This window comes from Haliaeetus leucocephalus, unplaced genomic scaffold (genome assembly GCF_000737465.1).
Source record: "Haliaeetus leucocephalus isolate CR32 unplaced genomic scaffold, Haliaeetus_leucocephalus-4.0 Scaffold166, whole genome shotgun sequence".
In the NCBI taxonomy this organism is placed as follows: Eukaryota; Metazoa; Chordata; class Aves; order Accipitriformes; family Accipitridae; genus Haliaeetus; species Haliaeetus leucocephalus.
Window position 1 is genome coordinate 146,516 of NW_010972602.1, and position 24,310 is coordinate 170,825.

At 38.3% G+C, this 24,310-nt stretch overlaps 1 protein-coding gene across 1 annotated transcript in view; it reads left to right on the forward strand.

The window, feature by feature from the left end:
- CRB1 (crumbs family member 1, photoreceptor morphogenesis associated) overlaps nt 1-24,310 on the forward strand; it is a 99,972-nt gene that overhangs the window by 37,548 nt on the left and 38,114 nt on the right. The window contains exon 6 of the mRNA XM_010563439.1: nt 23,335-24,288. Within this exon, the coding sequence (XP_010561741.1) occupies nt 23,335-24,288 (954 nt within the window). The remainder of the gene's footprint in view (nt 1-23,334; nt 24,289-24,310) is intronic.

Sequence of the window (24,310 nt, forward strand, 5' to 3'; positions counted from 1 at the left end):
GGGGGGGAGGGGCTCCTCCGCCACCTGGTCCGCCGAGCTTCATCGCTGACGCCCGCGTTGGCCTGAATTACGCCATAAGCTTCGGTTAGCAGGTGTCTTATCGTGAGTTTGAAATCCACCGTGCACAGGTACTGTATTACGTGAATGAAAACGATAAATAATAAGTGAGAGCGCGTTTTCATAAAGCAGCCGGGAAAAAACACTCCCAAGCTTGCGATGCTTCTGTCCATACACTGCTCAAGCGGTTCTACATAGCAGCACTGGGGACTGGCAGGAGTGCTTCCTTGCCCGAGCACAGGGCAACGTTTTGCGTAAATGTGGCAGTGTAAGCGTGTTGGTGGTATTCTACAGCTTAAATGAAAAATAATTTCAAGTTGTGTGCATAGCTGTGTTCTTAAGGGAAAAAACTGTCAAAATTACAGATAACCATAATCCTAAAAAAAATGTGTTAAGATTTGCATTTAACACGGCAGGCACTATTCAGCACAGCCACAAACAAGTCGGGTTTTGATTGTATGCTTCTGGGTCTACAGTATTCTTCTGTCAACTCCATTCTCTTGTACCTTCTGAAGGAAAAAATAATTAATAGCTGGATTAATTTAGCAGCCTTCACTTTTTCATTCTGTTCATCTCCTGAGCAGCTTATAAACTTCCCTGTGTCTCCCAGTGAGTTGCATGGCTGCTGTCTCCAACATAGCAAGTACAAAAGTATACGGAGAGCACAACTTTCACTCTGAATTCCCAATTTATTTTTCTTCAAAGTGGTATTGAGACTTGTTTGCTTTTGTTCCATCCCTTCCCCTTAACTGCCCTTCCCTATCCTGTCACTAAGTGTTGCTGTTGTTCTTTTGTTCTGCCTAAGAGAGTATAATATGAGGCTTCTGCTAAGGCTTAAGGTATCCCCCAGGCTGTCCTAAGCACCCTTACCTCTTCACATGCCACTTCTTTGTCTTCGCTTCTTCCCAGCGACGTCCAGCTCTCAAGTTTCTTTCCCTGCCCTAATTTAAAAACTTCTACCCTCCGTAAGACAACCCAGAAGGTGTTCCTTTGTTTAATCAGCCTTTATCTTCTCATTTCCTTATCAGTTGCCCTCAGCTGTCTTGTTTGCCTGATTTGGGTCGTGATTCTGCTGGTTTCATTCACATGGAGGACTCTTTTACTCCCCAGGGAGTACAGGCAGACTCTACCTGGTCTGAAAAAATGGCTGAATCTAAGTAAATCTATTAATCTTAACTCAATTTTTTCAATAGCTAAGCTCCTCAATCACAATGCAGGATTCTCCAAAGCAAGACTGAGAGAAGTCTTAGACACCCTGAAATTTCTGCTGACTTCATATGCAAATTACATTAAATTTTTTAAACCTTAGGTAAGTTTAGCTATCCACATACCTGTTGGATGCTATATATTACTTTCATTAGAAAAAAAACCAAAACAGTTATTCTTACCAAAAAATGTACCCAGATAGCTGGAGGTAGGAATAACATAATATTTAACAGGGATGGCTGTAAAAGCTGCATGTGAACTGTCATTCAGTAACATGCTGCAAAATAGTGGCAAAACAAGGTTAATCTTGCTACTCTTGTCAGCTCCTTCCCTGCCTTTGTTTTTCAGCAGGGCCTAAATTTTAAACTCTTCTTTTTCACTGGCCTATGTGAGATACAACATAGTCATATTTTACATATGTAAATCATTTACATATTTATCGAGAAAACAGCAGGATTGCTCTAACTGGCACCTAGCATCCTAGACTCCCAGGCTTTGCTCTAACAGCCCTTAGGTACAATGTAGCCAACCTCCCCAGTCCCAACCCCCCTGCCCCGTAGCACTGTGCTTTTGTCTCTGCCCCTTCTCCCAGGTAATCTGGAAGTAGAAAGTGCTCAAAATGATCCTCAGCCTCCTCCTGTGTCGGAAGCATTGACACAAAAGGCCGATAGGGTGGAATGCAAACATTCACTTCTGACAGCGATAAGTAATTTCTCCAATTATAGCCAAATTCATAATAAATAAACCACATGTTTTAATAGGACTTAAAGAAGATTTAGGATTAGAGTTGATAGCAGTAGTATGATTTAAGATAGCCAATGAATCCTTGATCAGGATCACTTAGTATATGGGTGCTTGTCTAATATATATGAACTAACAGTCAACTGGAAAAAAGGTCAGATCCTTTCATCTGGGTATCAGAGCATTTCACTGACGGCCAAAGTCCTACATTTCTGCGGCTGTAAACCAGGAGGTCTTCCAGCCTTAACACCCGAATGCGCTTTAGATATAAAGCCTCAGATTTGTATTGAAATGGAACAAAGATTTTCTTTAATAAGTCACATTCACTATTTTATTATGCCTCTTTCCTCAGTAAAGCACTCACAGAACATTATAGTCTTCACTGTCCAGGGTAATATGAAGAAATAATAATCCACATACCCTGCATTGCGAGGGCCTGATCCAAAAGGCATTGAAATCAATGGAAAGATGTCATTAAATTGAGGATGGTTGCCAGTTTTGCAACAAGCAGCCAATTTTGTAACAAGCATAAAATGGCATCTTTGAACTTGCTGGATAAGATTGCAAACAAATTACTGTAATTCAACTGAAACCTGAGAATATCTACCTTTTGGACTACAGGTTTAGCCCCAAGGGCAGGAGATAATGGAGGCTAAACACATGTTTATGTCAGGATAAAATATTTCCCCACCCAGCTGGGAGAAAGGAATAAATATTATCTGGCAGTATCTTGTTATAGATAGTGATTGTTCAGGTGACTTGAAAAGTAGTCAGTAGTCCTACTAAAAGTCTTGGAAGGAACAAATCTGCAAACAAAATTATTTACACAATTTGATTCTTAAAAGTAAAAAAATAAAAATCCCAGTCTGGAGACTTTATCTCCGCCAGAAACCCTTTGAAGCCACTGGATATATGTCTCATCCCAGATTCAAGATAGAAAATTTCTGCGCAGGTTCTATGAAGAGTTAAACTTCTCCAGCGCCCTTTTAAATCAAAGGGTTCAGGGATACTCAGATTTCAAGAGGTCTCAGTACTTCTGCAGTAGCAAGCCCTAGATTTTTTATATTACCTCGGTCTTCTGGTCCCCTAGCACAACAGTACTTTTAATAGATTGGGCTTTCGTTTAAAGGGCTTGTGATTTGTTACTGCTAGCTAAAGGCAGTAGTTACCCGAGAACTGTGTCCTTTCATACCATGGATATATTGTATTGCTCTAGCACTGCACATTTTTTAAAAAGACTCTTACTTGAAAGGTTAAACTTTTCACGTTCATGAAAACACATGGGAAAGGAGGAGGGCAGAGCTATGGATTTGGTAGTGACTTATTTCACCAGGTTGTAATAAACTTAACACCATGTCAAAATTAAAGACCTTCTCAACTTGCAAGGTCTATCAAGTGACACATTCCAGTGCTGAACTGAGCCCAAGGAGTGGTGAGTGTGCAAGGCAGGCGGGTCCTGCCGCTCGTGCCTCAAAAGCCATGCTGCCCATGGTCCCCAGGTGGGTGGGACGGTGCTGCTAGCAGGGATGAAGACCATCCATTTTGCTTCAGCAGCACGAGCATAAGAGGAGCAAAGCCCACTAGCTCGTTTGTAGGCGTGGTGCCTGCTGCCTGCTGACATGCAGATGAGCACTGGCTTCTGAGGACCTTACCACTTCTGGTGTCTTGCTATCTGCTATGTGCCAGCTGTGCCAGCAGCACTGCTGCTTGCTTTGGCATCATGAATTCCTAAGTGTTTTTTTGGCCTTTTCGTTTATTTGTCTTGTTTTCTGTTTTTCCTTTTTAAATTTCCTTGGCCCTTTTCCCAGTCTGTTGGACTGCTGCAAGAGAAAATTATATGATCAGACTGGTGTCATATGCATATTGAATTCCTGGCATATGCAAGGGGGAAAGAAACTGTCTCCTGGAGCCAGAAGATGAGGCAGATAAATGGCCAGTGTGGGAGAGTGCTGAACACTCAACTAGCTAAAGAAAATCTCAACCAAGATACTGAACTGTGAACATCATGGGACCAGTGCTTAAAAACTGAATCATTTGGACGCTCATTCTGCACTTAAGCCAGGGTGAAAGAAACACAGAAGCACGCAGGGCATCGGGCTTTCATTTCCCTGCACATCTTTAGATGCGGCTATAGGCAGACCACCCAGCAGACAACAGGGGAGACTATGTCTCAGCCAGCTGTACTCCTCTCCCTCCCTTGGCCTGTGACAATATTATACAGACATGAATATTATTTGTGAGTAATGGGTAGGATAGTAGGCACATTATCACTAACTTGGGAAGATTAAAATACATACATATATTTTTGGTTTCTTTATCCCCTTCTTAACCATCAGTACAATGATCACAGAGCTGCTATCTTTCTTACATATATAAAGTGATGTGAGTCTTACAAAAATCAAATCCAGCAGATGAATAACAGCGTTCTCATCTTGTCCTCAAACTCCAAATTTTATTTTTTCCTTTATTTCCTCATCTGTCCTTGAGCAGTTCACACCATGGTAGTCAATCATTCGTCCATTACACCAGGTTAATTCACTTATTTTCTCTTGATTCTGAGACCTTAGAAGAAGACAAAACTGTTCAAGGAAAGAATAAGGATAAAAAAAGAGGAGATACAGAGAGACAAGACAATTTTTAAATTAAGAAGATTTCAAGGGCACTGCTCATCTTTTCAGTGAGACTCAGGCTTCTCCCACAGGCAAGGCAGGCACTCAGGTTCAAAATTAACAGGTCTGGAGGTATTGTTAGCTAAGTATTATTCCCATAAAAGCAAAGGTTCAAGAAGGAAAATGCTGGTACTACCAAGCACCCGTTCAAGGTTAGCTGGTTTAAGGTGAAATTCCAAATACAAGTACTACACATGTGAATCGCTGAAAAACAGAACTAGGGCTTGATGTATATATGTAGGCTTCTTACCACTCTGAACTGCAGAGAGGCTGTAACAGGGATGCAAACATACATCTTTTCTACCTAAATTCGATTCACAATCAGTACAGGATCCCTTTTACACTGTTAGACTGCTGTGAAAGGTTCCCTTACAAAATCAACTTTGTGGTGCTGGGCAGTTGTGCAGCAAAACATGAAAAAGTGTCACTATTTTCTGAGCGTGGGAAAGAAGTTACTGCTTTGCTAGAAATATTTCTCCAGTGCTGCCCTATCTCCATTTCAGACTCTGTGATCTCCATATATTCCTCTGTTCAACACAGGATGCCCTCAGGGCCTGGCAGGCACTGGCTGCCTGTAAAAAACGTACACAAAAAAAGACAATTAGCACTTTAAAAGTACTTTTTCCATCTCTGCTAAAGCCTCTGATCTTGAAAGAACATTTGGACAGGCTTTTAATGATTCTATCTGCTAATACTATTTAACATTTCTTCAACCCGTAGCATCCTGGTAAGGAGATGTTCACATTGTCATCAGAATTGGTTCCTTCTCAGTTTTCCCCTCCTCCTCTACTTTTGTAACAGAGTTCTTCCTTTTCCTCTTTTTTCTTAATTTTTGGAACTGGTCATGATATTGTCTTTGAATGACAGAGTGTATCCTTTAGCCCTGGCCTGTGGACTACTCCAAGGAAAGAGGTGGACAGCTTTGCAAATGGTTTCAGACTCCAAGAATGCAGAATGCTCACTAGTTTCTTGCTTGTCTCTTTATTCACTATTGATCAAACTGCTTTCTTTGCAATAAGCACTAATCAATTCTCATAAGCTTAGCTCCCAGACCAAACTCATCATTAGGTTAGTCTAATTAGTCTTTCTCTGGATAGTACCCCAGAAGGAAAGCTGAGGTTGAACTCACAATTCGCACACTCTGTACCATAATAGCCATATGAAGGAAGCATACCTCAGAACATTGATGGCAGCACTGAAATTAGGCTATATCTGGAGAAATTTATGAATTTGCCATTCCTTTACCAGTTTCCATTATAGAACTCATGGGACATTTCTATTTCATTTCTACTGTAGGAAGTACTCCTCTTCAACAACTGTAAGAAATATCATTTAGTGCAAGAAAGTGTTAATTTTTACATTCTTCAGCCATATAAATCACCAGAGCAGCTAAGACTGACTTGCGTTATTCATGACAGCTCTTTTTATAACAGCCTGTATCTTGAGATACTTTATGAAAGCCTAATAGCATTTTTTGCAAAAATTAATCTTCTTGTGACTTAACTTGCCCCCCTGCATGGCAGCAGATTGCAAGAGCTATTGTTTAAATGCACCGACTCTGGTTGTAATGGTTACCTAGTGTTTATCACTGGTTAAAGAATTCTGATGTGGGAGACACTTCAGAGAACAGCAGCATGTATCTGTAAGCGATATTGATACCACCTGATAATCTTTCTGTATTTACTACAGTGTTCTGCAGGTTGGGTTTTGCCTCACTGAAGTCTGAACATTTCATGAATACAAGCAAATTCAGTCATATATCATTACTGTAAAGTACATAAGTGTTATCCCCACTTCAGAAAAACAGAAAAAAAGGCTAAGGTCCAGTATGATCATAAGTTATGACATTACCTTATGAACAGTGGAGTCTTACAACAACCCATGGAGGATGTATTTGTACATCATTACCAGATCCAGTTACCATGTTTAACGTGCTCCAAGTAGAGACTGAAATAGTTTCAGATCCTAGGTACAAAATACGAACCTAGCATGGGTGCTAACTATGCAGAGGACTCCTTTTAATGAAATGAAATTCAGCTTTATTGAAACTTCAGCTTGTCCCTATTATTTCTATTGTACAAGGGGACCTTTTGACAGAAGAGTATTTTTACTGGCAATGATGATCTGTGTTAAAATTTTGTAAAAGCTGAACCATGATCATTAAGAAAGGTCCCCTCAAGCTTTTAATGACAATGCTTTACAGAATTAACCCCCAGACCTGACAATTTGTTTGCAACTCTGAGAATGATATTTAAGCCCCAGATATACCTATGTATGTTTTTTCTTGAGAAATATGTATTACACAAGAAATTTATCTCCTTTTCTTGTTGCAAGTTGCACTGGAAATGCAAAGAGATCGCAGCCATCACTTCTGCATTATACAGCACCAAAAGAATGCACAAATGTCAAGATGTTTGGGTTTTTTTCTGAATTAGAAATACATTAAATTAAAACACTAGAAAGCATCTACCAATATTATTTCAGAACATGTATAGAGTTTTATGCTTTAAAATTTGACAGCTGACCCATCATTACTATGATCTATTTTCTCTAGTTACACTGATATGTTAAGTTGTATAATGTAGTCCGACGTGATTGACAGAGCCTGCAAGCAGTGGATATTTTGAATCTGTCACATCTCTCTGTGTTGAACAGTGTTGCACATAAACACTTTTTAGCATGAAAAGCTTCTTTCCTTGAAGGGAAGGAGGAGGGGATGAATGGCTTTTAGTCCATAAGCTCCCAGATCTTGCAACACACAGACAGATAATGTCCTTAGATTTAAGGTATCTGTAAGTCCAGTACCTGGCAGAAAGTGCTTTAAAAAAAAAAATAAATAAAAAAAAAGGGCAAAAAAAAAGGCAGTTGTATATTATTTGGCAGCAGGAATAATGTTTTTCAAGCACCTATTATTTTCCTGACACTCATTCCTGGTGGGTCATTCCATCATCTGATTGACTACTTGTTAAAACTAGTCTAAATCTCTAGTAAGAATTTTCCTTCTGGGGCTGTCTTCAGGCTCTGCCTACTTACCTTTTTGATTTCTTTCTTAATACTGTGAATAAACCTTTCCTAGCCTTTTTAATTGGCATACATCAGATATTTATAGTCTCTTAGAATCCAGTTTTGCCACCTTTTGGCTGAGTTTATGAATTCACTCAGTTCCACCTTTCCCTATTGAACAATCTCTTTGGCCTTTTCATTTCGTGCTTGCTTTGGCCCAGCCCAGCAACAAGTTACACGCCTGGAACCAAACATAGGACACATTTTTCCCTACTTTTCCTGTTGTTGAAAAACCAGTAATCTTCATTTCCCTAATATAAACAGAAACTGCTGTGTATCTCCTGATATACATCCCAATGCTAGTTCTGTGTGTCTAGCACACCCTGGCACTACAGATAATCCTATACGTTTCCTAAAGAGAGGCATTTCTTGCATATACACATACATACAATGGCAAAGACAACCACTAATGAAAGTAGAGATTAAAGTGTGGTCTAAGTGATAACCATGCAGAAACCCTGGTAAAATCAAAGGTATTGCACATACTAAACTGACAGCAGAACTTTGCTCATCTTCTTAAGAAGGTGATTGCCCATCTCAGGAGCTACTTTACAGCATATGCTTTTTAGCATTGTATTGTACAGGCCTACATCATTCTGGTTGAATTACAGTCAAATTGCAAAGTCAAGCAGATGCACAACTTTTCCCCAAACAGAAATGAACTTTCTTTAAATCTAGACACTGTACAGTTTTCACTAATCTGGAGAAAGTGCTTAACAAGTAGACACTAAAGAGAAGACCTGTGCTATGGGACTAATATATTTTACTTCCTCAATACATTCTAATTTATGGAATATTTCAGGTCAAATGTCAAGCGATAAACAAAATGACCCAATTTAATAGTTCAATGTTTTACTCAACAGATGCTTTTGAAAACAGCTTTAATAATCTCACCATTGTGAACCCATTAAAATCCAGTTTATTGGAAATACAGTAAATTATACAACCAAACATTTAAGAGGCATTGCTCCTCTTTTCCCCCATCACAGAGGAACTCAGGAGTGACATTGGAGAAGCTGGAGTTCAGTCAGAAATAGCACATGGGCAAGTAGTTCTGAACCATATGTATGTATATATAAATGCATGTACACAGACACACATGCGCTAATACACATATATATATATGTAAACATATACATAACAGCTGCTTCAGAGTATTTTATTGCTCTGCTTATAGAAAGCCTTTCTTTGATCACTAATTAAAAAGGTCCACAACTTTAATCTTTTTTATTTTGAAGTGCAGTTTTCTGGCTGGATTGTTTTTTGGTAAGAATGAAAGATTTGTCTTCGTTCCTTTCTGCAAGATTAGCAGCATGCCATGTGTATGCTTGTTAATGAGCAGAGTTTATGTTGGTCTTAATTACTAATTAATTATTTTAATTGCATTGCTTCTGACAGTGGGAAATGTGTGATGTTTGCATGCCAGTCCTGTATATATTTGTTATGAAAGCTATATTGGCCTATAGTCAGATAAAAAGTCAAGATGCATGAGTAAACTTATTTAAGATTAAAGTATGCAGACTGCTATTATCTTGCTAAGGCATCAAATATAAATGGTACAGTGCCATTCATCACTTCATTCTTGTAGAGGTTATGGTTTTGATATAGCTTAGCTACTCTGTTTTCATGCTCGCAGATTTTTACATGCTTTTGAAATGCCATTTCTCACATATAAAGATCCCCAAATAACTCACAGCAGTGGGATGGCATTCTCATTCACCCTTGGTAAAGGGCTTTACTTGGTAAACTGCTATTTGTATTACCCCCAAAAAAGGTATAAGTTGCCCTAATATGTGAAAATATGCAATTTGTTTGAACTAGCATCAGCATTTTGGTACCAGCAGAGCTCTGAGAGATCTAAGGGCTCTTAGAGAACCAAGAAACTTCTCTGTACTCCTTCTGTACCTATTAGCCAGTAGAGGGAGCACGAAATACTGCCTATATGTAGCATCTGCTACTTATTAGCAAAATCTAGTTTTAGCTGATATTTCAACACAGTCATTAGAGCCTGATCTGAAAGATGCTATTTCTCAAAGACTTCATGATGAACACCGTTTGCTAGTCCAAATTCTTAACATCAATTTTTAGCTTTTGCACCAACAGTTTGATCAGCAGAATCTTCCACATGGAGTTCAGGGATATTGGTCTTCTGACAGTCATGCAAAGTCCACTCAGGGCTGTAAGAGCTATGGAAAAAACAAGCACTACAGTTTTAAGTACAGAAGAGTAGTTTGATGACCCAGATCAGGGCTATTCCTAGTTAAAATCTGTTAGCACCTTGAAGGCTTGGCTTTCACACGAGAAGAACAACATAATTTTCCATCCCAAAGTATTGGGTTTTACTGATTACACCAGTGGCCTTGCTGATGGAGCTATGGGGGTGCAAGGAGGCAGATCTAAAGGCTAAGCACCCACAATGAATTTTGCACCCTTTCTTGACAAAAAATATGTGTTTGACCCAAAGCATTGTGCAAAATATTCATGTTTTCCTCTTGATCCTTAAAATACCAGCAAAGTACTATTTCAGACCCTTACGTAAGGTTCCCATAATGCCAGTGGCATAAATGACATCAGTTTTTAAAGCATAAAAGGCACTTCATCTAGGCTTAAAAATGTCAGTAGTAATTACAAACTTTGTTTTCAAGTATAATCAATTCTTTATTTATGGTGTGAAATGTTTTTTACCCTTTTGAACTTTCGCTGTTCTAAGCCAAGCAATATTGCTGGCATGTTCCTTTAAAAATAATTGCTTCTGGACTGAGAAATTGAATGTCAAATTCCAACTTGATGTAAATTAAATGGGTTACATTAATAGTCTGGCCTGTGGTAGAAGTGAGTGTTTCAATTCTGGGTTTGACTTCAGGACATGACCTCTTGATCACATAGGTCAGCACAGATGGGAAATATTGAAGAGGTACCCTAGGTTGACATGGGGAAGAAAGTGCCTTGTACTGATGTATCACAAACTGTCTGATCCATTAAACAGAAGCAATGTCAGACTCCACAGAGAATAAAGCTTAGTTGTCATAGGTCATTATGCTCTTCAAAAAAAAGGAGTGGGAAAGAAAATCACAATGATGGAAATCCTGAGGGCTGTCATGTACACATAATCTTCTAAACCTTCCTGAATTAACGCTGCCAAGCCTATATACAGGGGGAATGGAGTAAAGAATCCTTCTTAACTTTTACAGTGCAAGTATGTCTCAAATTTCCCACCTGTACTTGTTATAAAGGATTATTTAACAACACACAACATTTTAAATTTAAAAGCAGGATATCTGTACAGCTGAGGCTCACACATACATGATTAGGTCCCAAGAAGAATTGCATGCATGAGAACAATCATGGTCACGAGATCAGGCAATATAGAGTTCTTCAAGGGAAAGGAACAGGTGAATTGGGGAGAAGTTTAAATGTGGTTTTTTTTCTTTGAAATGCTATGTCCTGCTGTCGTGGTTTAACTGCCTTTAAAATTTACTTTCATTTCAACTTCTGAGCAACCCCAGCTCTCTCAGCCTCTCCTCATGACAGCCCTTTGCTGGACCTGCTCCAGTACGTCCACTTCTTTCTTGTACCTGGGGAGCCGAGACCTGGACTTGATGTGGTCTCACCAGTGCTGAGTAGAGGTGAAGCCACCTCCCTTGACCTGCTGGCAACACGCTTCCTAATACAGCCCAGGAGGCTGTTGGCCCTCTTTGCTGCAAGGGCACACTGCTGGCTCACGTCCAACTTGTTCACCAGCATGGCAAAACTGCTTTCCAGCCAGCTGTGTACTGGTGGATGGGGTAATTTGTCCTCAGATGCAGGGCTTTGCAAATCCCTTTGCAGAACTTCATGAGGTTCCTGAAGATTGCCTGTTTCTCCAGCCTGTTGAGGTCCCTCTGAATGGAGGCACAACTCTCTGGTGTGTAAAGAACTCTTCCCAATTTTGTATACACATATATATATATGTATACATATATACAATTCCAATTTTAATTGTCAATAAATAAAAAAAAACCACTTTAATCCTTTTGCTAGATTGGACTCAGGAGTTTTATAGTTTGCTGGCAATTAATTATCACTGTTGAGTCCCAGGTCTAAGGTCTTCTCAAGGATATAAAGAGTATGTTTGGACACTGAGTAATAAAAATAAGCTGGTAAAGTAAGCACCAAAATTAATTTTATGTGATATACTACATAAAAACTCTTATATGAATTGTTCCCTGTAGCAGCTAGCTCTTAATTATTCAGTGTTTGCTAATACGAGGAACAAGTGATAAAGCCTAGTATTTTTATGTCTTCTTATTTGCACTGTTTGAAATAAACTCTGAGGTGACTACAGGTAAGGCACAACCTGCTTCTGTTTAGGTACCCAGACTGATTTTTTCAGGTACAAGGAGAGTTTCAAAGAAGTTAAGCTCACCTTTTACTGATCACCTGGCTGCTGATCCCTTTTAAAAAAATATTTGAATTAACTTAGAAAAGGACTTCTGCTGATTGTGTACAGAACTTGATTAAGTAAAGCACACTCTTTCCCTTGCTGACAATGAACTTTGCACTTTCAATAAACAGTCTCAGAGAGAAGGAAAAAAACCCTAGTATAGACAGCTAATTTATGCTGATAATTAACCACTAGAAATAGATTCAGTGGATCTGATTCAGATTGCTCTCCCACCACTGTAATTCTTCGAGTCTGGCTGTGTTAACAACACGACACTATTACAGAGAATCATAGTGATCAATACAATTATGGCTGTAGTCATGGTCCTATAGGCACCATTTTTTCTTAACAAGGAGGGTTCAGAATCTGTTATTAGGCCTGTTTGTGAGGCCAGAACATCATGGTAAATCACTACCTATACTAACAAAGAAAACTATTTGAATGCTGTACTGTGAACACATTCTGCACAGCTACAGAAGTTAACTGTAGCACATAAAGACATACAAAACCTAGATTTTATCTAGCTAAATCACATACCCATAGCATGACCCAGGAAATCCCCCAATAAAGCAGCCAGCAGACCATGGCAAGCACACACAATCTCAGCTGAAGTCCATGCTATCCCATTGCCATTGGGATTGTTATGTGACCTAGCAACAGTGAAGCTAGTTTGGGTCTCAGGCTTCCCAGCTTCAAGATGGGTAAAGCATATGAAACCTTGAATAAACAAAGCCATTGTTTAGATGAGTTTTCACTTTGCAAGACAACTAACATTGCAGGGAATGAGAGAAATGAACACCACTGTTGAAGTGAAAAGAGGTATGATATTCTGCCATTCCCATTGATACAGAACTGGACTGAAAGATCACAGTCCAAAGTCTAAGCATGTGCATCCACATCTGCTCTATAGGAAGTCACAGTTATTTACACAAGAAAGAAAACGTACATCAGGTAGAGTAACCGCCTTACAAAAAAATTTTAGAAGTGGATAGTTCAGGGTAAATGACTTGTTTTTCTGTATCTAATGTGATATTAAATTGTGTAGAAATATATACTGTAGGAATAGAGAAGCGTAGTTATACACAGCATAAATAGAGATCATATTCATGCTATTTATACAGCTATGCTATGCACAGCTCAAAATACAGGCAACATAAACATGTTATGTATGTTCACACATTCATATTTTATATTTTTCTATTCTCAGGTCTCCATTCTCAGTTAAGCTCTATAGGGCCTATTAAAACTATGATTTTCTAGCCTACTGGCTTTTTCAGTTTGTTTCAATATGGACTGACAATGAAGTTATGTAAATACAGTCACTTTTGTATGTTGTGGAGATTCACACTGGTTTTAACAAAATGAGAAAATCATCTTGCAAATGACTGAAATTTTTCAAAGCACCGTTTCCAGGGCAGAAGCCGTTTCACACTAGACAGCACAGTGGCTGTGCTTGCCTACCTCAGTTAAAACAAATAGGAAGCAGCCAACAAGAGACGAAGTAGAAAATCCCTTTTAGGGGAGACTAGACACAGCATACATTTCTCAATGGATATGTTCATCAACAGCAAGCACTCTTTTAAAGCCCTTAAGTGTTTGTAGGACTACAAAATTAATTTGTTTTCCAGTTCCAAAGTGAATCATATGCTCCAAACAGATTTTCAAGTCAATGAAACATGACCTTGTATGATCTAATTAAACAACTCAAAGGTATTGGTTGTTTTAAGATCCCTCTGGATATACTTCAGTTCAAATGCACACACATCATCTGTATGTACAAGCTCATAAATCTACAAAAATGCAAATCAGATCATTAATGCTTTGAATTTGACAGTCTTACCACAGATTTTAAAAGGTAAAACATGAAAAATTCCTGAATTATATATCCTCTTTTTACATCTTAAAGAACACAGAAAAAATGTACTGGAAGTAGAACACCAGATATCTTTCTTTGGCTTCCAAATATCAGGTCCATAATCAGGTATAACCTAATCAAATTCTCTGAAACCCGCTATTCCAATTTCTTCTCTGGATGATGTCCTGACCCTTTGAGTGAAGCATTTGACCAGATGATAACCTTCGAAGGTCCCTCTCAATCTAAATTTTTCTATGATTCTATCTTAATTCTCTACATTTTGTGAAATGACTTCTCTGCTCCAATGCACATGACTATTTAATTAGAAAAATTTGATGACTGTTTTTTTTCTCAATTTTTTTTCAGTCTTTTGTCTTTGGCATTGCTCCTGTGGTCTCCTTTCTCCACTCCCAATTTTAGCTCAGACCTCTGTGTAGACCTTATCTCTGATCTTCAGTCTTTCTAAGCATCCATCACGTTTCCTATATAGATTAATGGTCATACACATACACACTTACTACCCATATATGCCTGTGTGTCTAACAAGAACACTGTCTCAAATGCCAACACAAGTATCTTCGGGTGTACCATTGATTATACCAGGTATTTCCAATTCCTTTTTCCCCATTCATATTTTTCTCTACTTTTTCATCTGTTTAATCTCCAAAATCTTACCTGCTATTTTCTCTTCTTTCTTAATGGTAACGTTCATAAATCACCTTTCTCCACTTTAACCTGTCACACCCTGTAATTGTGCTCTCCCTCCTCTCATCGACCCTTCCTAGCTCATATCAATGACGTGGCCATGGCTACAGACACGTTCATGCAGCCAGAAAACCCACTCAAGGATACTGCCTGGGAAAACTTGGCTGCCACCGTTTGATTTTCTTTCTTACCTCCATCAGTCAAATGCAACAGCAGCTGCCTCTTTTACCTATATATAAAGCTGACTGTAGAAGTAGGGAAATGAAAGGAAAATGAGTGCCACGCAGGGACATATTTCTTCACCAAGTTTTTCTTTACTCCAGATTCAGACCCTAATCCTACAATTGGATCCACATGGCTGGCTGTGTTAATCGAAATATGGGACGAAGGTGTAGGCTACAAGCAACAGTTTTGCCATGCTGCCCTTCTAGGACATGGCCCCTTGCCATTCACAGGCTCCATGTGCCTGACCTCTGGCTGTGCCGCTCACACAACTTTGCCTAAGGAGCACTCATAGTCTGCAGAGCAGGCTCATGAAAAAGGCTGGCTGATATACCCAGAAGCTGAAGCCAATGCTTAACTCTGTCGGCTGTTTCCAATATTTATAAAATAAAATAAACACACCAGATCTCACTAAACAACTAATCACCTACAGAATGTACATGATTTTCTTTTCTTTTTTTTTTTAAATGAAAACTATTTTAGGTGTGACAAAACATGTGAAACAAATGGAAAAACATTTCCAAGTACTTTGCTCTCAGAAAAAGTTTAATGATTGAAGAGATTAAGGGATCGGGGGGTTTACTACTTTAAAAAAAACATTTTTACTGAAAATTCAAACTAGTCTATGAAGCTTCAGGCCAGCAACATTTAAAAAGATTGAGTTACAGCATGCCATTCTGAATGTAGCACATTATGAATTCCATATCCCTCAGCTAGAGTGACATATTTAATGATTAAGCCAAGTCACTCAACTCTATTTCTATTTTAATTTTTTTCCTAGCCAGTATTAACTTTATATGTACATTTCAAACGGCAAGAGGAAAAATAGCAGAATGGTGAATTTGTCTGCAATAAAGGAATAACTAGCAAGGTCTTACAACTTCACAAAATTAGAGTTCTGTGTGAAAGGTATCATGTGCAAATTAGCCCAATGTTAGCAAATGCTTATTATTCTACTGTTTTAAAGTCTCCAGTTTTCCATGTGCTCCAGCTCTGCCTTGTATTCTGTCCTTCATTTTACATCAGCTTTTCCTGTTAAGACAGCAACAAAAATTTCCATACTAGATCAGATCACTGGTCACATTAAGTTCAATACAAGCCAGTTCTTTACTGAAGAAAAATAGGAGAAAAAAAAATCCATTAAAATATACCTCACTGGCTCTACACTGATGTACCTAAGAGTAAAACCTGCTTCCTGACCTCCATGACAGCTGATTTATGCCCAGAAGCATGAGTTTTAATTGCAATGACATAGAGATGGTCAATTTATTTTCTTGCGCTTACTCACTCATGAACGTGTGTTTCCTCCTTCCAGCAAAAAGTAATTATCTCTTTGCAATTATCAGCACAGATGTGGCAAAGTTAGAATTTTCATGATTGTCTGGTAAGACCTGGAGCCATGAAGAATATATGCTCTGCCAGATCTTTCTGCTGGCCTCAGGATTAATGAGTCCCTTGAAAAAAATTGTTTCTGCCTGATGCAGGATTTTGTAACAGACATTTCCAAAACTGTAAAATATGGGTGGAGGAAGCGTTATTGCAAAGTCTTTGTCTTCATCTTCCATAAAGCATATTCCAAAGTGTATGCTACAATTTGAGTTTCTCCAAGGTTTACTCCTACTTGGATTTTATAGCTATATGTGTATAGATACATATATGCGCAGGTATAGTTTGACACATCTACAGCTCAGTTGCTGGGAATTATTTTATTCAAGGAAGTAATAGAAACATGGAAAAAAACAGAATGGGAAGGGACAACGACGCAGGTATCATTTGGGCTATCTCTGTGTCTACGATAGGATTAGCTGACTCGTGTCACACTGCACTTTTGTCTCTAACCTATTTTTAAGGATCCAAAATAGACCTTATGGCTTCCAGTGGATATCTTATGCCAAGGCTTTGTTGCCTTCTTATCATTAGAAATATTTTCCTAAAGTTTGACTTGGATCTTCCTCGGTGCAGGTCAAACCCATGACTTCCTCACTTGTTTACTATGGTCTCAGGGAACAGTGTGCTCTCTTTTTTTGTACTGAAAGACTGTTGCTGTGTCCTGTTTTCTCTGCTTGTCTTTTGACTGAACAGCCCTACTTTTTTAGTCTCTCCTCACAAGCCATATTTTCTAGACCTGTGATTATTCTCATTGTTCTCCTCTGAATTCTTTCCAATTGATCCAAATCTTCCTTGCAGTGCAGAACTAAAAGTGAACTCAGTATTCCAGCTAAGATATAACCAATGCTTTGTAAACTGGAACTATTGTTCCACCTGATTGCTGGTTATTCTGGCCTGAGACTACAGAAACTGAATGATTCCCTCCAGAATTGAATCCAATATTTTTCACACCATTTCACCAACTTGTTATGGTCACCTATAAGGGTAATTTTGTCTTTAACACACTCAAAAGTTGCACTTAACCCTGCTTTATCAGACAACTTAATAAGCAAACCTTCTGTATCATAATCCACATCTTTTATGAAAACACTGACCAGAGCAAAACCCAGGACAATCCCAAACCATAATCAATAGAGCCTCCCAGTTTGACAGGGAACCTCTGCAAATTACTTTCTGGGCAGGATTACACAAGTTTTATACCCACTTTATGGTGGTTTCACATAGATTTTTCTCCTTGGTTTGTATATGAAAATGTTATTAAAGACAGTATCAAACCCTTACTGTAATTAGAGTAACTACTACCTTCTGTAACCCACTTGTACTTGACAGGTTTATTTAAAACACCCACTAGCGGTTCTGACATGGCTTCGGGCAGTTTGCTGAATATCCTGGTGTGAAGTTCCTCTGTCTTGGAGTGTCATCAACTCCATGTTTTCACTGAGCTGTAATAGTGTATGCCTATCCCAACTTGTTGACAGTGTGTATGTTGGTAATCTTACGTCAGAACATCTATCAGGGTCATATTCCCAAAGGTCTGACAATTATCAAGAACCTCCAACTTTTTCTTGATATTTTCAAAATAAAAATGCATATTAAACTTCAAGCTGTAGCACAAGACATCTGATATGCACTACTAACAAAGTACATGCATACTAACTTATCAATATGAACTTTATTTTGTTTAAAGGTTCCTTACTTACCTTTCAAATAGTCTGGATGACATTCTTACCCCATGGTATTTGAATTTATTATAGGAAAAATCACTCAGTGCCTGTATCAGAGGCTGGAAGGAGAAGCAGTTTTCTGAGCATCGCCATAAAAGCAATGGTGAACTGTAGAGTAAATGAATCCAAAACTGTATCCTGCGTACGAGTCTCTTGGTGAACCTAGGAACAAATTGGACGCAACGTCAGGAATTTCCTAATTAATGAATAAATGAGTTGAGGGAGAAGAAGAAATTGAAAAACGCGTTTGCCAAAAATCAACATTTTCTTGGGGACAGACTGAGAGAGGCTTCAGGATCCATTGTTGAAGTTTTAAAATGGGAAACTGCCAAAACAAAGATCTGAATCCACAGTTTGCCATATGCCAGCTGGATGGTATAAATGCCAACCCAGGGAAAGACTTTCTTGCTTTACAATTATTTCACTAATTACACAAAGAGATATTGCTCTAGCAATATTTTAAGCAATTCATGACATAAATAAAGTATAGTGAAAAGAAAAAAGTCTGCTGCTTCAATTATCACAGAAATCAGTAGTTCAATCTCCTGAACTCTTATTTTCCTCACATTAAAGTAAGTCCAAATCAAAATGTCTTGTTCAAGAGCTGAAGAAAGAAAATGTTTTAGTAAATATTTTTTCTCCTGTCTTTAGCACACTCAAAAATCTACAGACATAAATTTCCAGTAAGTAGTACGAGAGCCAACGGAACAAAAATACTTTATAAAATAAAGAAACGAGATACAATTTTAGGTCTTTTCTATCTTCTTATTGAAATGTACAGTTTCTCTGAATGACAGTGACCGTGAAAGATTTGATCTGGATTAACAAATCTCTTGAAAATGAAAGAAATACAGTCTTAAAAAACACCTTGTAAAACAACAAAAAGTGACAAATCAATTTTGAATGGATCCTAAAAATACGCCTTTCTGTGAAACAATCAAAGTTTAGTGTAAGTACACTCGGAGAGAACATGCTGAAAAAGAATTTAAGTAGAATACATATCTACTGCGTAAGCAGTTTAATGAGTCTTACTTTAAGCCTCGTTGATCTGGCTTGGGCAAAATACACCATCAGACTACATCAGCAGGTACAAAAGTGGAGCAAGCTAACCCTGGAAAGGAAGCCTTTGTACTAGGAACTGTTTTGAATTTCACAGAAACTTACTTTGTGGACTGCTTAAGTGCTAAACGATCTTTTTCCTCCGGAAAAAGATGGTTGCAGCTAGGATACAGGTTTATATCATTTTAATGACAATGTTTACAGGTAAATATTTTCTTTTTGTGAAATTGTATGTGCGCTTAGACTGTATTGAACATGTAGTATCTATCCAGACTGCTTGCTTGTACTTGCTTGATATGTATATAGTGTCAAGGAAAGGCAGAAGGCTGTAAACAGATTTCTAACCAAACGTGTGTATAAAAAGTGTAACTTGGATAATAATTTTAAAACTGTTTGATCAAAATGAAAATTAGTGGTGTTCGGCAGAATTATGCTTGAATAATTGCTTTTTTTATCCTGGTTCTGTAGGAAACCTTTGCTGCTAAATTTGAAACAGATTTTAATTAAGAGGTTAAAAGTTAGAAAATAGCTACCCTATAGTAATAATGTGTCAGTGAAAAATATGATAAAAATATTCACATTATCTGAAATTTTAGGTAGGTGTGTAATATATTTAGAAGAGAATATGCTGAATGATTTTACTTTACTTTTTACTTTAAAAACACAAATATCTTTAGCTGAGCTAATGCATATAACCACTGAAAAGAAAATAATAGTTCCCCTTGCACTTGCTTTTGGTATGTCTTACATCATTTGAGAATACTTTTTTTTACATGCTAAACTGCTCCTCCAACCTGAGCTATTTGAACTGCTTATACAGTTCTATAAATATTGACTAATCCTTTTATCTAGAGTGTTTTTATCTTGAGTGACAGTGGTCTTGTATAGCAATCAGCAGATAACAAGCAATATCAACACTGCCTGTAAGAACAGCTGATTTATTTATACTTGCTATGAAAATATGGCTTATTATTTGTGTTTTGGTATGACCTATATTTATGTTTGTGCTAATCTTATTATGAAATAGTAGGTATATCGACGTAAGTGTATACATGTGTATTTATATACACACAACCCCGCAAAATAATTATTTTGCAACATATTATTAACATCATTACTTAAAAAAAAGCATTGTATTCAGACACTGAAATGCTTATGAAATTACACGTGTTTAAGTGGCTCTATGATAGTCTCTGCATGTAATAACTGATGGTATTCATTTCCTATAGGCAAGGAATACACTAACAATAATACGTGTACCTCCTCAAAAAAACGCGTTTTATTTCTTTGTTAGACACTGATGAAGAAGTTTAGCGTTCTCATGAAATCATTTCATTAATTTTACGTCTAATTTGATGAAGTGGAGAACACCACAGACACTAAACATTTTTGTAAAGTTGGGTTCAGTTTATGCATCTGTTTCATCCTTTCCAGAGACAAGTCACTATTGCAAGGTGTGACTTAGACCACAAGCTACAAGGCAAAGGTGATGCCTCACATGTGCTGTGGGATAATAAACTAATATACGCAGAGTCATCACCCATTACTGAAAATGCAGCAACTAAGTATCTAGGCATTCACTATGCTGATTTTTTTTCTGTGAAAGGTTTTATAGGGGCTCCCAGTCTATAAATCCTTAAGCATGCTCTGACTACTCTGAAGCTCTATGACAAGGCTAAGTACATCCCTGATCCTACTGCTTCTCGGCTGCACTAATTTTTCTCTCTGACACAAAAACCCAAAGAAACCTGCATTGCTACAGCCATCACATTAAGACGGAGTTGTATCCAAGACCTGTGAACACACTGTTCTCAATGTCAAAGCAGGGTAGGGAGCAATATCAGTCAGGAGATACACTAAAACATTGACCAGAACAGGGAACAGCTCACGGTAACTTCACTTTTCATATACTAGACTAGCAAAAGCAGGACAAGTCATTAACACAGAAATTGCCACAAACTGGGCAAAGCAGACATCGTTCTGGCCCCCAGTCAGTAATGGTTTGGGAAGTGCACTGCACTTTGAGAAAGTCGGTCCCAATGAGTCATATTTCTGCCAGATGCCACTACACGTTAAGGTATACATAGACATCTTACATTGGAATAAATATGAGCCTGGCTGGAAAACAGAGAGAGATTATTAAACCCCACTGCCAGACCAGGGAGATAACATTAGCTGTATTTGATAATCTGAAGCTTGAAGTGGAAACTATATGCTATAACTGAAGATTGATGAGTGAGGAGGATCACTGCAGAGAGAGCCTTTTATGTACATGCTATGACCACTTCACTCTTGCTAATCTTTCAAACAAATCTCAACCAATTCTCAGTTCCCTTCTGGCTCCCCTTTAACTTACCCCTCTCCAAGATGGGTCAGTTACAACTGTGATTGAATAAAGTGGACATGCAAGGAATTAGCCTGAGTAATGACATTTATCTACTGCTATTTGAAGCAATTCCTCGTGGCTGACTGCTGCTCTGTGATTTTCCATGAAAAATGGCTGCATTTTGCTGTAAAAATAAAGCTCGATGAGAATTTGTTTTTAAAGCTAGGTGTGGTGCCTGGTACCTAGCTGCAACTCTGTGAGTCTCAGCATACCTCATTATCTAATTTACAGGCACCAGTTTTGCTGTGGGAACAGGCATTAGTATGTCTATTAACTACTTTGTGCTGATGATGCTAGTTTGAAAACTAACTGCAAAGTATTTCTTATTTTTCCTCTAGAATAACTATGAAGGGAAGAGGAAATGTTAGGAGTTACACTTAGCATGAGTTTTCAAAAAAGTATTTGGATATTTTGACTGCTTCCAAGAGAGATAAGAAACAAGATTTTTTCCCTGATCCATTGCATACATATCAGTCACTTGATTGCTAAAGGGAGAAGTTACTGTAATTACCACTTTATGGAGGAACAACAGTGCAAAGGCATAAACAGATTAGTTTTACAAGAGGAACAGATTTGTTTTTCTTTGTGAAGTCTGATCCAGTGGACATACTTGGGCCACATCTATCAAATTACAGTGAAGTTGAGATGAGGAGCTCTCCTTTTACCCAATATACCAGAAGCCAAGCATTATATTGAAGAAGAGGAAATATGAGTCTGTATTGCCCATCTTCTATGGAAGTGCTCTCATCACCAAGAGAAAATATTTCTTTCATCTTTTCTTGCTTTATATTTTGTATATAGGAGAGGTAAAGAAAGTTCCACTGTAGATAACACGGTACGGGGACTATTCTGCTGGGACATACAGGTTCAAACCTCTCCAACAGCTTCTCTCAGATCCTCATGTCCCAAGTGAACTCTCTTCACAGTATGAGACCATGGCTGATGGCCCAGAAGTCACTGCTGCCTTGTTTTTGGAAGAATTGAGATCCGTTGTTCTTTTGTGAATAACTGCAGTACACACCTAACCTTGAAATGTGGCAACTTTCCACTCCTTGTGGATGGGGCACATCTCACTGCATCTTGCCCAGACCACCAATAGGATGTAGGTTTAAGCTCTTCTTTGGATTTCTTCTTGTCACACTGTGCAGCTCCCCACTCACTGTGAATTTCATTCTTCAGATAGCCAGCTCACTGTACTACATTTTTCAGGGATGTTCACCTACTTGTCAGTCTGTTCCACTATATCATAAAGTACTTACAAGACCAGTGGCTCTCACTTGAAGATTGTTGCTCCAAGATGTTTCATATGGGACCAAGAATATTAGTCCATAATTCTTCTACTGTTTGAATGAATGTGAAAGAGAAGGAAAGACCAGCAGACTATACTCCAGCTCATCAACTTACTGTATTATGAATATGAATTAAGCAACAATTCTTGGCTTTTCATATGTGATAAATAATTCAGTTCCTCTCAAAGCATTCTAGACTTCTACTATAGAATAGGTGGGAAACAATCACTTGATCGCCTCTTTTGGAGGTGATGTTTATCTCAATTCGATCCCATTATCCATATCAAAACTGTCAATTTGTTTGGTTCTTTTCTCCAAAATGTGATTATTACTACAGTGTTTTATATAATACTTTGCACAAGAAAACCATGGCATGTGAATAGTATTTTTATATTTAACATATTTTAGACTTGTGAGTCAATCATCTGTTTATCCAGACATTCCCCTCTAATTAAAGATAATTTAATAAAACACATGTTATTAAAAATGTCATTTGGGGCTCCAGTTATCCAATCCAGAATGTCTAATTCTTTGTTTATTCTTCAGGTACTCACTGTGATGAAGATATCAACGAATGTTACACTAACCCTTGCCAAAATGGTGGAATCTGTGAGAATTTTCCTGGGAATTACACTTGCCATTGCCCACCTGCAGACAAAGAAGGGATTTATTACGGTGGCTCTAACTGTACAGAAGTTCTCCATGGCTGTACTGATCAGCAATGCCAAAACAATGGAATATGTATCCCACACTTAAAAAATGGCCAACACGGATTCAGCTGTGTATGTTCACCTGGGTATACTGGAATACACTGTGAAACCATAACCACATTTTCCTTTCAAGGAAAGAGTTTCCTTTTGTTGAAGAATCCCCTGACCCCTAAAAAGGAATTTTTCTATAATATAAACCTGAGGTTTCAAACTGTGCAGCCTACAGCTTTTCTGTTTTACCGAGGAGAGAAAAATACATTTGTGAAGCTGGAGCTACTGAATGGCTACTTACACTTATCTGTGCAAGTCAATAACCAGCCACAGGCTCTTTTGCATATTCCACATAATGTCAGTGATGGAGAATGGCATTCAGTGGAGGTAACCTTGGCAAGAGCTGTTACTCTTAATTTGCTTGACAGCTCTTGTGTAGAATCATGTCTCAATAAAACGTCTGCTATGATAGATAACGATCACGTGATGCTTGCATTTCAGAGCACGTTTTTGGGCGGCTTACCAGTGGGGAACATTAGCAGCAACTCTCTACTTAACATCTATAATATACATTCCGCACCTTCATTTGTAGGCTGTCTCCAGGACATTGAAATAGACTTGAATGTTATTACTCCAGAGAATGTATTACCTGAATCATCTTTAAATGTCAGGACAGGATGTGCTAAAAAGGACTGGTGTGAAAGCCACCCTTGTCAGAACAGGGGACACTGCACTAACTTGTGGCTGAGCTACCACTGTGATTGCTACCGGCCGTACGCAGGGCCAAGCTGCGCAACAGGTAAGGGAATGCTGTTGGCATT